Below are 15,640 nucleotides of genomic sequence, written 5' to 3' on the forward strand. Positions count from 1 at the left end.
TAACTTAAGTAAACTTTATTTAATGAGGCTGGGTAGGAGAAGGAATGGTAAATGAGAAAGGAACTGAGCCAAATTACAAGGAATGGCAGTGCAGTTTCTGAGAAATAATTTATTCTACAGAAGAACAGAATAAGCAAGATTTACCAACAGAGACTGTGGATGGCAAGGAAAATCAACATCTAGGTGGACCACGATGATTATCACTTCAACTTGTTTTGATCCAAACCTGGCAGTATGTGAAATCCTGGGAGGAAATGGCTTAGGGTAAGAGTAAAAGACCTGTTCTCAGATTAGGGGCTAGGTAAATGGGTAGTGATAGTTAGCAAGACACACAGAAAGTTAGGTAAGTGATGGTCAACACTGTTTGCTTGTGTAACCCATAAATGAATTCTGAAAAACAATTTATCCCCTCATATATTTTTAGGCTGTCACCTAAAATTTTTCATCATCAATAGCGGCAAAGAATGTATGATAATTTGTACATGATGATGACCTTATAAAGTAAGACTGCTACATCATTCCTAAATCTATTCAGTAGAATCTAAATAACATAGCAATTTGACAGCCACCATCCTTATTTTGAAAAATAAATGAACAAATGTTTCCATAACAACTGATAATTTTATAGTGTTACTTTTTCTCCTTGAACTCTTATTTCCTTTGCAGTTACCACAATTATTATGCGTAGTGTAATATTTTGGTATGTAATTCTCCACATCAAAAATAATAAAGAAGTATAAATTGATGTAATTTCATCCCCTGTGACAATGTCTTTATTAAGTCTTAAAAATCAGTTTAATTTAGTATCACAAGTATTATAAATAAACTAATCAAGATAACATATACATATATAATACTCTTTATTAAAATACTAACGTAAAGAGTAAACTCTTGGAATGTTATGAAATTGATGAGACTTAAAAAAATTAATTCATAAATTCATGGATAAATATTACTTAATCACTAGCAAGAGAAGGTAGCATTAATTTTATTCCTATTTTCCTATTTTTCCTTTTCTGGTCAGTACTAAGGTACTGTGTTCACATAAGATGATGATAATGGAAGGAGTCTGTTACACCATTGTTCAGTTAATTCTTTAAAGACCTTCTAATCATATGCTGAAACTCCCATCATAATCCTATTACCAAAAATTATTTTCAATGATCTAGCAATTTGGTTGAAAACAAACAACCGAAAACCATTTGATCTCCCCATGTTCCCCACATGGATAATTAGATTCCAAGTTACAAAACTGTTTGGAAACTTGAGGTTTTAAATCCCAGACCTCTGATCTGTAAACTGTGAAAAGGGTGGTTGTGAAAGGGGAGGACAGGAGAGACAAAGGGCTTCAGAAGTTCTGTTCTTGGGCAGATCAATACTAAACAAACAAAGTTTGGGATCTGTTAACTGATTCCTTTAAAACCATCCATGTACCTTGTGATTCTCCCATCCCATTTGACTCTTACAACTCCTTTAGATGAGAAAACCATTTGGAGTAAAGCTCCTTCCCCAAAGTTTCACAGCTTGCAAGAGGCAGCATATGGATTTGAACACAGATTGTCAACTTTAGCAACTAACTTATATTGGTTAATTCGGTTCAGGATACACCTAGTACAGGGGGCCTGCAAGACACTGGTTACCACTACTGAGCTTAGTGCTCTAACCATAGGTCTTTCTTCAATATTTTTAAGTGACTGAAAAATGTAAACTACGTATGGTTAATAAATATGCAAATTGCATAAAACTGGAAGAGACAAAACAAATTAGCATCTCTTCAAATCCTGACAAATCAGGGCAAAGAATATGATAACATTTAACATAGAAAACTTGTGTAAAAAAATTCATCCCATACCCATGTTTATTTGTGTCAAGAAATCAACAGCACCAAAAAAGAATGAAGTGATGTGGCTCAGCAGGAACATAAGTGGAAGACAAGGGGATTTCAGGAGACAGCTCAGTATGTTTCGAGAAGATGGTGTGACAAGCAAACATCTAACATGAGATTTGGCTGTATTTAGAAACAGGGAAAGAAGTCACTTACTCTCTGCTTTTTTTCCTGGTCAGACCACACTCAATTCTGTGTATTACACCAAGAAACTGGAGACTTCAACTCAAATGCTGATCATATAAGGAACAGCTGAGGTCACTGTGAACTATTATTTTCACTAGGCAAAGACTAGAGGGTCTGAGGAGGAAAGCAGGACCAAAAAAACCTTCCAAAGAACAAAATAAAAAAACTATCTTCACATAGTAAATGGCTGTCATGTAAAAGAGGGATTAGATTTGTTCTCTATGATCCAAAGCGGCAAGAAGAGAGATGTGCAGTTGTTGGGAGGAAAAGCTTTCTAGGATCAGGTCAGGTTGATACTATAGATAAATAGGTGGTACTCATGGGAGATGACAAATGAGGCACTGTTACTAGAGGTGGAGCACACAGAAAATAGATGGGATGTACTTTTTGTGTGTGTGCGCATGCACGCTTGCATCTGCAAGCATGTGTTGTGTGCACACGCAGGTTAAGGGGATTCCAAACATTAGCTGAGAAGTTGAAACATAAGGCTTCTATCAATCCTGAGAATTTCTTAATAATTTGAAAAATTTTCTAAAGTAACCTCTTTTATGTTTGTATCTAGAGCTGTATTTCAAAAACATTGGAAGGGATCCCCTGGGGCAAAATTACTATACAAAAATACTATAAGAATTAGATTTATACCCCAGATCCACCAGGATGTCCATAAACTTTACTGCCGACCCCCTGATCCCTCTGCTGCTGCCGTTGAAGTGACTCTGTAAGGACTTAATGTTCTGAACTTGTCTAAGAGTGATACAAAGGTTACTGTTCATCACCTTAAAATCTTTTCAACTTTATGATCCACAAATAATACTGTGATAGTACTGTAGTCATGACATTTTAGAAACAGAATTTTTTTTTTAATGTTTCAAGTAAAATAATCTGGAACTTTAGTTACCACCATTTTATTACCTGAAGTAAGAGCTATGCTTCCTCAATATATTTGCTCACAAGAACATACATCAATGTGCATACCAGTCACAATTCACCTAGGGGAAATCAAAGCTTTTCATGTGGCCCCTCCCTTCTTTACTTCATAGGCCCCAAAATTAGATCTTACCTTGCACTGAAAATCAGATCCTTCATATTTCATACAACCTGAAGCTAATGTGGTTTCTCCCTGGTCATCTTCTTCTATGATGGCAAAACAATGCCCATTAGTTCTAAAAGAAAAAACCAAACGAACAAAACTCCTTTATTTCATATAAGAAAGTACTAATTAACCTCAGTTTGAATGTGACCTAGGTTCTGATGGCGTTTACCTTTAGTACCATGGTTTTTTAATTCAAATGCATTTGCATGTAACTTACTGGCAAATAAGTTGTCCCATCTGAAACAAAACCGAAAGGTCCAGTAAGAACCCCACATCAGGTAGAAAAGATTTCTATTAAACAAGTCCTCCAAATCTGAATTATTATGTAACTTCTCTTTGCTAATCACAGTAATGTGACCACAGAAAGATCATCTATATGATTTTATAAATAATCTTAATGTTTTAAAAATATACTTAAAAAAAAAACTTTTTATCCATAAGATTTTCAGTGTTCACACACTATACATAATAATAAATCAAAACAAACTTCTGTGAAACATAAACACAGACTTAAGACAAAGAAAACTGTATTTGGGAAGAAAAGAATAAGGTCCCAAGAGCCACTTTTTACTGAATGTGATGGAAAAGAGGGAGAACTTTTTAGTACCTCAATTTTAAAGAAACTTCCATAAATGTATTTGTATTTAAGGCAATTTTTTCATTTTAGTATGCTGGAGTTTTCCCATAATATACTCTAAATTTAGAGTAGGAAGAAACTCCTTTATTTCACTTTACTGAGTAGGAAGAAACTTCTAAAACCTTTTTTTCTTTTTGATGTTCCAACTTACTGTTCCCATCACTAAGTGTACTGATTCTATTTAAAAGAATCTTGGAGAATCATTTATTTTCTGTAAGGGGAAAATGTTAAGAGTGGGACAGAATTCTATTTAAACTGATGATTCAGTTTTACTTGAGGTTACTAAGCCACTAACAAATAACCCACACATGTCAAGCACACACTACAGACAAGAAATCTGGAATGGAATGGTATCACTTGGTGACACTGTGGGGAACACTCCCTTACAACAGATCACCTAGTCCACCTGTCATAATAAAGTCAACTACTACCAAAGGATAACTAACAATCTAAAATGTGATGAGCCATCATATAATTTCAGTATCTTACATGTATACTTTTTTACTTTATGTCTGGTCATTCAAAGAATATACAATTTTAGAAAAGTACAAAATAAGACACTAATTATTAATTATAGACCATTAATTGACTTAGATTAAATTGTTCAAGGAACTTTTTTTGGCTAGTAAGACAATTCTTCAATGTTCCCAAAGAACATGGAATAGTACGTGATCATATATAAATGTGCTAAATAGTTAACATAAAATTAAGTAGTGTTGGTGATGATTTTTGAAATTAAAAACAGATGGGAATCTCTCTGAAAAAGTGTGAAAATTTTTTTAAACTGAAACAGTGAAAAAAAAATTAAGTAAGAAAATTTAAATGGTTATATAAATCAGATTTGCATTGGGGAGTTCACTAATAAGAAAATAACAAAACTAACTACGACAATACTGTTCTGATCTATCTGTAAAACACTTCAGCAAATTTAGAGTTACAAGGTTTTGGATGAGTTTTCATGGTTTTTTTCTGGTAATCTCAAGTTTTCTACAGTAAGTATCAATAACTTTATGCTAAAAAGATTATTAAATAAACTCAAAATGTTGGACAAATACCAGATTCCCTCTATCTCCTTTAAAAAGCTATACCACAATGTTACGTAATAAGAAAGTAACCATCAATCACTTAATAGTAATAAATGTTCCAATATACAGAGCAAGAGGCTTTTTGGCTCTTTGAAAAGATACCATATAAAGTTAAAGGGAAAAAAAACTTAGCACAAACAGTTCTTAAAATAGCACTAAATGCAACCCTATTCTCATAACTTTAAGAAGGACTGCATAAAATACTTACATGCATGTGTTATTAATAGCATCATCTGGGCAGTGTCCTGAGCAGTAGCACTTTAAAAAAGGCAAAGTATCCTCTGGTGCTAAGGTTACTCCATTTTCTGACTTTTTCTGGTCGGAGTCTGATTTCATCTCAGTACCATGGAGCATACTGTCTAGATTCTGCCCTGTACACAAATGCGAAATTTGTAAATATACCACTTCTGAAAAGCTAATTATTTCAGTTTTCAATGTTGAGACAGTTTTAGGCTTTCTTAATCACAGTAACTGCAGCTAATGTGCTTCTTCAATTAAAAGTAAATTTCATTCTTCAATAAACATATACTAATAACTTATTATGGCACAGATGAACCATCCTAGGTATCATGGGATATATGGAGATGACTATGTTACAATTTTTGCACTAGTGAAAGACAAACAAGAAGGGTGCAAGGCAGAATATGGCCATAGCTTGTAAGAAAGGTACAAAATGGAGAGTGATTTCAGGGAGGCTGAGAATATTTCCAGTCATGAAAAAACAGACAAATTATGGTTCTTCTCTTAAAACTCTGTGGCTCAAAATTTGTGACTAGCTTAAAAATATAAGTCCTTTGTGCCTCTTGTGGAAGTAAGTTACTAAGCATCTTGCTTAAGTAAGGGAATTGTGAGAGCATAGGGACCAATCATATTATCCAGTGCCTTTTATCTCAAGGTCACTGGTTCAAATCCAGACTATGTTGCCAGAAACTGAAGGTTACTGTAGGGCAGTAGTTAGCTTATGGAAATAGAACTGAATTAGAGTCCAGTAGCCTCAAATGACAGATGCTGTCATATTTGGTATTGAATCTTTCAGGCTGAAAGCAAAACAGGACTATTAACAGTGTTTCAGTAATTCCTTCCTCTCTCTGAATCAGCTGAAAGTGGCTAGGCTATCCGTTGCCGGGTTGATCCCCAGGGGATGAAATGTAGAGCCCAACAGGTACGAAACATTAAGAGAACTGTAAATGTATTTCATTACAAATGTTAAGGAAGTGGTCCAAGGCATAATGTGGACTTGACTTTAAATTTAGCCACACTGGTGAGGTAACTACTACAAAGAGAAAAAGTAACATACACACATTGATAACAGGAAAAGAAAAGAATATGCTGTTAAATGTCTTAGTAACTCTGTGCCTTGAATTTTAATAATTTTCACATAATCCTCTAAATTGCTACAAAACCTAAAGACCATATTTCTATAAAGAATACCAACTGTAAAAAAAAAAGGTGGGGGAGCAGGGTGGAGGCAGGAAGGGAAGAAATCCACTGGGTGAGAAATAAGGCGACCTGGATTGTGATCTATTCTGGTCCTATCAGAGTTCAGCTAGCTGGATGATCACGGATGAACCATGTCACTTCTCCAGGCCTCATTTGTTCAACAAGATGACAGTTGTTACGGGTTCTCCTAACTAGCTTTAAAACTCTATTGCGATATACAAGGAAGCATGAATTTAACTACAGAAAACAAACAGTAAATAATCTATTACATGCAACTGATTTTTCAAAACTCAAATGGTACATAGAAAAAGCAGTAATGCTGTGGTAGAAATAACACTGAGAAGTCAAGGTTTCAAGTCCAGAATATGTCCTTAAGATAGGTTGCTCCTTAAACCTCACTCTTCTATCCATAAAAAAGGTGATAATTCCTGAAGAATTCAAGTCAAGAGATTATACATAGACCAAGTAAGTATATAAATAAAGGGCTTAACTGAATATAAAACAGTGTACAAATTAAGATATTACTAACAATAAAGATCACACTAAGAGATCACTGATACCTGGAAAATTTAAAGTTGTATGATGATTAATATTATTTAACTTTCTAGAACACCATTTGGATTTAGAAGATAAAAATTTTAATTATACTAATTTGCATTTGGAGTTTATATTATCTCAAATGTTTATTAAACAAAACACTATTAAAGGCCAACTATATGCAAACAAGTTCGTGAATACTGGAAACTGATCTGGTTCTTGAGAAAATGGAGCTGAAGGAGGCAAATGGGGAGAGGGAGGACAAACACATAAACAAACACAGTAGAACAAACACTGTGGAAAAAGTGACATATCGCAAAGGTGCTATGTAAACAAAGGAAGCAGCCAAAAACACAAATTCATCTGGTCTGCATCTAAAAGTTGTAAGATTTCCCTAAGTAGAGGCATGGATGCAAAGAAAAACAGCTCACAACTACCTCTGTGCACTCTCTCCCTAGGCAACGGCACCCATTCCCAAGATTCAAGCAAATCTTCTTGATGGTTCCTCAATTTATCCCCTCCAGCCTTGACTTGTTTAAGTAGCTCAAAATTAACTTATCCAAAATGGACCTCTTGACTTTCCTCTACAAACCTGGTCCTCCCCAAGTCTTTCGGCTCAACCTCCAAAATATAATTCTAGTTTTTCCATTTTTCCCCAACTTCATTGTTACTACCTGAGCCTATCGTACCGGGCCAGTTTCAACATAGCCATCTCCACACTGATCTGCCAACTTCTGTTCTTGGTCCCTCTAGTCCACTTCCCACACAGCAGCCAGAGTTATCTTACAAACACAAATCTGATCCCGTCACTCCCTTGCCTAAAACAAAGTAAGGGCTTCATATGCACTTGACCTCCTTCACCATGTCTACTGAAGCCCACCCTGAACAACTCATAGCACCTCCCATCCCTCATGCTCAGGCACACGGCCTTTCGTCAGTTCCTAGAGCATGCCAATCTCTTTCTAACTCCAAGTTCTGTGTTCACAGCATAAAATTATGCGGCCCACAGTGGGCTGGGGCTATAGGTTATATTTCAAAACAAACAAACACAAAAAATATTTGACAGCTTACATTTCAAGTGTAAGAACTCAGAAAAACACAAGTATATAAACACAGAGACAGCTGAAAGATAAAGCGACCACATAAAGGCACATTTACATAATGCTCCTTCTCATAATGGCAGCTTTTAGCATCAATGATTTTACTAGATTTTTATTCCTGGCTAAAGAATTTTTCCTACTTTCCTAGTAATCTATTGGCTTCCTTTGTATAAAGCAGAAGTTCTCCTTCCTTAAGACAGAATATCTACAGTAGGAATCAGAAAGCAAAAAGTAGGACAGCTGGAGAGGCCAATGAGACATTAATGCACATCATGTATGAGGTAATCAATAATGGTAGTTTTCGTTATCTGTGTGGTATGGAGCAGTGACTACTGAAGGTTGTTTCCAAGTATTCCTTCCTTTGGGTGGAGTTAATATAGTACTACTTATCCTGTTTCTTCTTCAGGATTGAATATTGGGTGTGTTGGGCATCTATAATTGCTCTTTAATCCACACACCACTGAACCTTGAATGGGCACATCTGGATCTGATGGAGAAGCCTACGTACTACCCAGAAGTCCAGAATCAGCAGCAGAGGGCACTAAATGGATGAAACTCTGGGTTATATATCCCTTTGAGGAGGAATTGAGTACGTCATATCAACACAAGCACTTTAGTATATGCATGTGTGAAAGGGTATGTATGATATTAGGCACACAGATGTGATGTCCCGCAATACTGTTAGCTGTTCTCTCCTTCACTTTGTCGGCCACACACACTACACACACACACACACATACACATACACCCTTTTTGGTTTAAATGTTGCCCCTTCTCCACGTGATTCAGGGAAACAGCCCTACACTCAGTGCAAACAACTTTTTGTCTAAGTCAAAAATTTTATTTCCATTCCCCTTGTCATTGCTTCCACAAGAGCATATAATAAATTCTGGCCAATAAGATCAGAAGGAAGTCTGCTGCAGTAGAGAAGGAGATGGCAGGTGTGTGGGAAAATAGTTCTTTATCAATTAAAAAGAGACACAAGAGATACACATCCCTCATATTCTACTGAACATTGTCAACTCATAGTTGCCCCATCTGGCCCATCAGCAGCCACACTAGGGCCATGACGTGAGTTAGGTTACCTAAAACTAAACTGACAGATGGAGGACAGCACAGTTGAAATAGAGAAAGAGCTCGATAGGCCAAGATATTAACTAACTGGAGTACCCTATGTTCAGACTTCTGTTTGCTATTACGTTTTCTTCATTGGTTAAACTATTTTGAATTGGGTTTTTTGTTGTTGTTGTTACTTGTAACTGAAAACATCTTAATTGATAGAGGAGGTAAAATCTGTTCCAGACCCTTTTACTTGCCCAATGGATACCTATGTTTCTGATCTTCCTAGCTAACTGAACTCTGATTTTGTCTGGGGTCACACTGTGTTCAGTCCTAGCAATGGATTTAGATTAATCTGATGGTGACAATTCTGTTTCATAGTTTTCTAGTAGCCCTAGCAACTGTCTCCATTTACCCAGTAAAATAAGATAAAATCTGCTGGCAGGGGCTTTGCTTCTGGGGACACTTTTGCTTTCCAGATAGAAGGCGCAGATGAAGCCAGTGCTGGCCTTTTCCCCATTTTTCCTTCCTCCAATGCAGATAATAGCAGCCATTTTGTAATCTTGAGGAAAAGCCAAGAAAACTGCAAAGATGTCAACCTTGACACTTTTCAATTACTGAATGAACACTAGCAAACATCTGCCATCTATGTTGAAAAATAAATTCTATTTGTTTAAGTCACTGTTCACTGGGTAATCAGTTACTTAAAGCTAAAATCCATTTAAAAAATTTATAACCAAGTCAAAAACAAGGATTACGTATCTATCACATGTTAATATCAGATGACTCATTCTTCTGTTCCATCTTGAATAACTTTATCTCAGTACAAAGCATTTAAATCTTTATCATAACATTTGATATTCAAAAAATTCTTATTTAAATCAAGGATAAGTGTTACTATTTCTATTTTATAACAAGGAAACCAAGCTACAGAGAAATTTGTTTCCCCAAAACACAATTCAAGGTAAGACTGGCACTTAAGCTAAAAGTTATTTCCACTAATGCCACTCTGAAATCTTTCTTAGTAATCTCTCAAGTGTATTATTTCTCCTACATTGGTTTTAGCTCTTTAAGAGCAAATATTTTTATCTTACCATTTGAAGCAACTATCTAACTAATCTTTTTTGAAAGGAAATGTTAACAAATTTTGCACTTTAGCAGAGAAGTACAACTCCTAGAAAGATTTTCCATTTATGTCTGGTAACTAATTACCAATATCTCATCTAAAACAAGGTTAGTTATTACAGAACAACTTGAACCAGGGAGGGGAATGAGAGTTTTGTGATCATACTGCCTCTGTGTAATCTATACAGATTTAAAAAGTATCAAATAGCAATTGGTATTACCTCACTGGGAGTAAGGTGGCAAATATAAATGTTACTATTAATTTAACTCATCTTCAAAACTATGGCAGCTTTGATTCATGCTAACAACAAGGCATATAAAAACAGATGTTAAAATAAAGGTGTTTTCAGAGAAGGCAAATAGTGACTGTGACATCTTACTGTACTGATGGACAGTGACTGCAATGGGGTATGGAGCGGGACTCGATAATATGGGTGAATGTAGTAACCACATTGTTTTTCATGTGAAACCTTCATAAGAGTGTGTATCAATAATACCTTAATAAAAAAAATAATAAATAAAGGTGTTTCATTAAATAATGTGGTGTTTCACCAAAAAAGTGGCTTTTGCAAGAGGGCTCTGTTCTAGGCATGGTAATAATTTAAGACAAAATACAAAAAAACTACAGATTTCATTATTACATTTACTCTTTAAAATAAAAATGTGATAAGATTTATATTGTTAATCATATTTCCTGCTAGGAAATATTTATCTACATCACTGCACAAAATATTATGAAAGAGAATCTGTGAAATCATAAACTTAAGATTTAACGAATGACAAATGAGGCAAAAATATACAATAGGGAAAAGACAGTTCTTTCAACAAATGGTGTTGGGAAAACTGGATAGCTACAAGCAAAAGAATGAAACTGGATCACTCTCTAACACCACACAGAAGTACACTCTAAATGGATTAAAGATGTAAAGGTAAGACATGAAACCATAAAACTATTAGAAAAAAAAAACACAGAGGAAAAAATCTCTTGGAACATAACATGAGAAATTTTTTTCTGGATACATTTCCCCAGGTAAGGGAAACAAATGCAAAAATGAACAAGTAGAACTACATCAAACTAAAAAGCTTCTGTACACCAAAGGACACCATCAACAAAACAAAAAGGCAACCTACAGTATGGGAGAAGATGTTCGGAAATGATATATTTGATAAGGGTAAACATCCAAAACATGTAAGGAACTCATAAACCACACCACCAAAAAAACACAAACCCAATTAAAAAAGGGGCAGAGGACCTAAACAGACATTTTTCCAGAGAAGAAATACAGATGGCCAACAGGTACACGAAAAATTGCTCCAAGTCACTAAACATCAGGGATATACCAATCAAAACCACAACGAGATCTCACCTCACACTGGTCTCATGGCCACTGGTGTGAGGTAATACCTCACTGACAAGAAATACCAAGTATTTGTGAGGATGTGGAGAAAAGGGAACCCCCCTACACTGTTGGTGGGGATGTTAAACTGGTGCAGCGACTGCAGAAAGCAGTATGGAGGTTGCTCAAAAAACTAAAATTAGAAATACCATACAACTCAGTAATTTCATTTCTAGAAATTTACCCCAAGAAAACAAAATCTCTGATTCAAAAAGATACATCCACCTGTATGTTCAGTGCCACATTAGTTATAGTAGCTAAGATATGGGAGCAACCAAAGTGTCCATCAACATATGAATGCATAAAGAAGATATGGTACATACACACAATGGAATTTTACTCATAAAAAAGAAAGGAATCCTGCCACTTGTGACAACATGGATGGACCTGGAAGGTATTATGCTAAGTGAAATAAGTCGGGTGGAGAAAGACGAATACCAAATGATCTTACTTATCTGTGGAATCTAAAAACAAAACGAGCAAAACTGCAATAGACTCATAAACACTGAGAAGTGACTGGTGGTTAACCAGGGGGGGTGCTGGGGTGGATGAAATAGGTGAAGAGGACAAAGAGGCACAGAATCTCAATCACAATACAAACTAGGCATGGGGATGAAAGTAAAGCATAGAGAATATATAGTCAATGGTTCTGTAACATCTTTCTGTATATCGACAGATAGGAACTACACTCGTATGCATGAGTATTTAATGTAGATAACTGTTGTATCACTATGGTGAATACTTCAAACCAGCATATTGTATATCAAAAAAGAGAGAATGAAGATGTCCAAGTTCTATCCAAAATGTTTTTGAAAAATAGTGCTATCTCTTCCGTTTAAAATACTGTCCTAATTAAAGCATACAGGAAAAAGCTATGTGCAAACATGGCCCATCTGATCCTAAGAGTCGTCACAATAACTTCCTGTACGGGAGTTCTGGGCTGTGAACCCACAATAGTGAAATTACAACATTGGTCATAAATAAAACTTTGAGTACTCTATGACAAAATGTTAGCATTCAGCACACACAAGTACCATTTATCTTTCTGATGTATTTAAAAGACTATAACAATAAAATTATTTTCTAAATTATTTATATTTATCCTATTAATAAATTTATTAAAGGAGATAGGAATTTTAAACTAAGTCTTGAGTACAAGTTACACTATGTCTTAGGCACTAAGTCTTGTACTTTATTTTCTACTTTATTTAATTTAATCCTCCTCACAAGACCTGATGTTGTGTATCCACAATGTCTATATTACAGATAAGAGAAGAGGTTAGAAAAGCTGAGATTCTATAAATACTTCCAAATGTTTTTCTCTGACTCTTTACTTAAAAGCCATGCTGGACTACAGGGCACCTAGCTATTCAAAAAGGGCACCAGCTGAAAGAGCAATTGCAAGAACAAGTGCTTTTTATATAAGGAAATAAATTACTAAAAAAATGTGAAGATTGCTTAAAAAACACTGATTTACCTTGAACATGAGAAATGATGAACAGAAAGGCCCCCAATAATCTGATATAAATATATAGCTGAGTCATTGTTCAATTTTAATGTTTCTTGTATACTGTCACCTTCAATAACTGGTCTTGTTAAGTCACTAATTTAAATGACCTTTATTCAATGAAATTTTCTTGTAAAAGGTCTTGATCACTTGACAATGACTCCAACTTCCACCACTTTCTCCTGACTCCTGAAAGATAAAAATATTAAAAAGGTAATGAATATTGGACAGTTTTCAAAAACTCAGAGAAAAACAAATACCGAAACATATCTTTAAACAATGAAATTCATTTTTAAAGATTAAAGCTATCTTTGTTTTTTTAAAAAAGACACTGTAATTCAAAAGCTTAAATAATTTAGGAATAGTTTGCCACTTCTCCTGACCTTAGATTAGCCATATGTAAAACAATTATACTAACTAATCTCGGTAGTCTTTTCTTGTTGCTCTTAAGTAATTATTTTATTACTATCAAGAAAATTTCTAAATATATTAAGAATAGAGCAGGAAAAGTTGAATTTAAAATACTAAGCTATTAATCTTTCAAATACTGGAAGATGTGATAAAACATCTTGAATCTTTTTAATAAGCAATTTATTCTAAATGTAGAAGAGAAAGCCTACCTAAAAAATTACACATACTTAAATATGCAGTATACTTCAAAATTATTTTTCTAAAATATTACAAATCTGACTTCATTAGGATAAATCTGAGCTTTTAATGTGGATGACATGAAACAAAACCTTTTCAATTAAGGCTTGGCAATTATAAAATATTTAAACAGGTAACAGAAAAAAGGGCCAGTCCATATAAAAATCAATATAATTCTCTCCTCCCTTACCCCATCAGATCAGGCAATTTGATTTTATTGAGTTTAGTCTGAACAATCCTGAATGAAAAAGATTTTATTTATTTATGACACAACTACCCCTGGTATGATTCTACCATAACTAACCTGGGCTTTCTATTTTTTACCTACCTAGGAATTTTTCACTTGAATTTGCTCTCCAAAGGCACTTAACAGTACTAAGGAAATAAGGTATACAGTGAAATGTCATTCATATTGTACATTTTATAAATGGCTTAGTTCTAAAATTTCTGTGATTTCCCCCTGTTGTACTATAAAATGTAAAGGCTTCCATCTACATAATGCTGACAGAGTTAAGATGTAGTCTAAAGTAATTACAGAATAACATCTATAATGTGACTTAACAGCATTTCTTGGGAAAACTCACTTCATAAATTATACAATTGTGATTTGAAGGATACTGCGTTCACATTTCAATCCACAAGTAGTTTTCGACTGTACTTCCAACCTTGATCTCTCTCCTTATTTCTATTTGCTTATTAAATATCTTTAGTAGGACTACACTCCACTCTAAATCAACCTCATTAACTTCCTTCTCACTCCCCTAGAACTACCTCTCCCTCTATTTGCTATTACAGAGAAAGCCTGTGCCAATCTCTCAGGTCATCCATGTCAAAAACCCTCGCATCATTTCTGCCTCCCTCAGCTCTCACTCCCTTCTCCATACTTGCAGTCATTTATTCATTCACTCACTCATTCACCAACAGCATTTCTGAATACATATTATACATCAGTTCAAGGTGCTAGAAACACAAATACAATATGACATTTTCTGCTTCAAGAAACTCACAGTCTTCGGTGGGAAATTTCTATTATTCCATCTTTCAGTGTCACTATTTCTTCCTCAATTTTCTTAGTTAGTACATGGTCTTGTCTCATTATAGGTAAAACCATGGCATCCTCAGAGTAACTGATGAGATTTTGAGCAATTGCCACACTCACAGTCCCTTTTAGGGGAAAGGGATTATATGTGACTCCTTCCACATAAACATCTATGACTCTGCTGGCGATAAGTTCAAATCCTGAATCTGCCTTAAATAAGTAACCTAACCTTTCTGGATGAGTTCTGTAAAACTGGAATTATATTATTAACTCACAATTATGTGGAGAACTAAATGTGATTATAGCTAACACATTCACATCTAAATCTACACCAGCACCATTATTAATGCTTTGAGTTATTAATTTATCAAATCATCATCCATCTTATAAGATAGGTACAATTATTATTTTAATTTCACAGATGAGGAAACTGAGGCAAGTAGAGCCTGAGGAGTTTATCAACGATCATACAGCTGGTAAGTGGTAGGGTTGTAAGTCTAATCAAGAAAACCTGATTCCGAGTTCATGTGTTAACTGCTACCCTAAATTGCCCTGCTGGATATTTTAGGTACATTATATAATGTAAATTATACATTATAAAGTACATAGGAGAGGCTGGTACAGAGTATGCACTCAAGTTTCCTTTTATACATGTTTATAACACACTTGCCAACATGACACAGGAAGTAACAGGTGCTGTCCATGACAATCCATTCTGTAAGAAATTTCTGTAACTAAAAAACCTGCAATAACTTGTATGAAGAACAGCTATCAGCCAAGGGAAGGCTAGAGGTAAAAATGGCTTCAAATACCTCATTTATAATCTAATAAAGGAATTGCTTAATCTTAAAAAAAAAAGGTTTTAGCTGACAACAAGGTTCAGCTCGCATCAGCATTTAAGC

At 34.9% G+C, this 15,640-nt stretch overlaps 1 protein-coding gene and 1 non-coding gene across 4 annotated transcripts in view; one reads left to right on the forward strand and one right to left on the reverse strand.

Annotated features, from left to right (window-relative positions):
* Positions 1–15,640, reverse strand: part of BMPR1A (bone morphogenetic protein receptor type 1A) — a 178,589-nt gene that overhangs the window by 35,793 nt on the left and 127,156 nt on the right. For all 3 annotated transcript variants that reach the window (XM_036926539.2, XM_057505841.1, XM_057505840.1), the window contains 3 exons: positions 13,022–13,240; positions 5,095–5,257; positions 3,132–3,234 (listed from right to left, as the gene is read on the reverse strand). In XM_036926539.2, the coding sequence (XP_036782434.2) occupies positions 3,132–3,234; positions 5,095–5,257; positions 13,022–13,088 (333 nt within the window). In that variant the 5' untranslated portion in view covers positions 13,089–13,240. The remainder of the gene's footprint in view (positions 1–3,131; positions 3,235–5,094; positions 5,258–13,021; positions 13,241–15,640) is intronic.
* Positions 4,513–4,596, forward strand: LOC118932824 (small nucleolar RNA SNORD79). The gene has a single exon (XR_005032913.1). It is a non-coding gene; the product is annotated as a small nucleolar RNA SNORD79 (small nucleolar RNA).

The sequence above is a fragment of the Manis pentadactyla genome, chromosome 8, assembly GCF_030020395.1.
Source record: "Manis pentadactyla isolate mManPen7 chromosome 8, mManPen7.hap1, whole genome shotgun sequence".
NCBI classification, from domain to species: Eukaryota; Metazoa; Chordata; class Mammalia; order Pholidota; family Manidae; genus Manis; species Manis pentadactyla.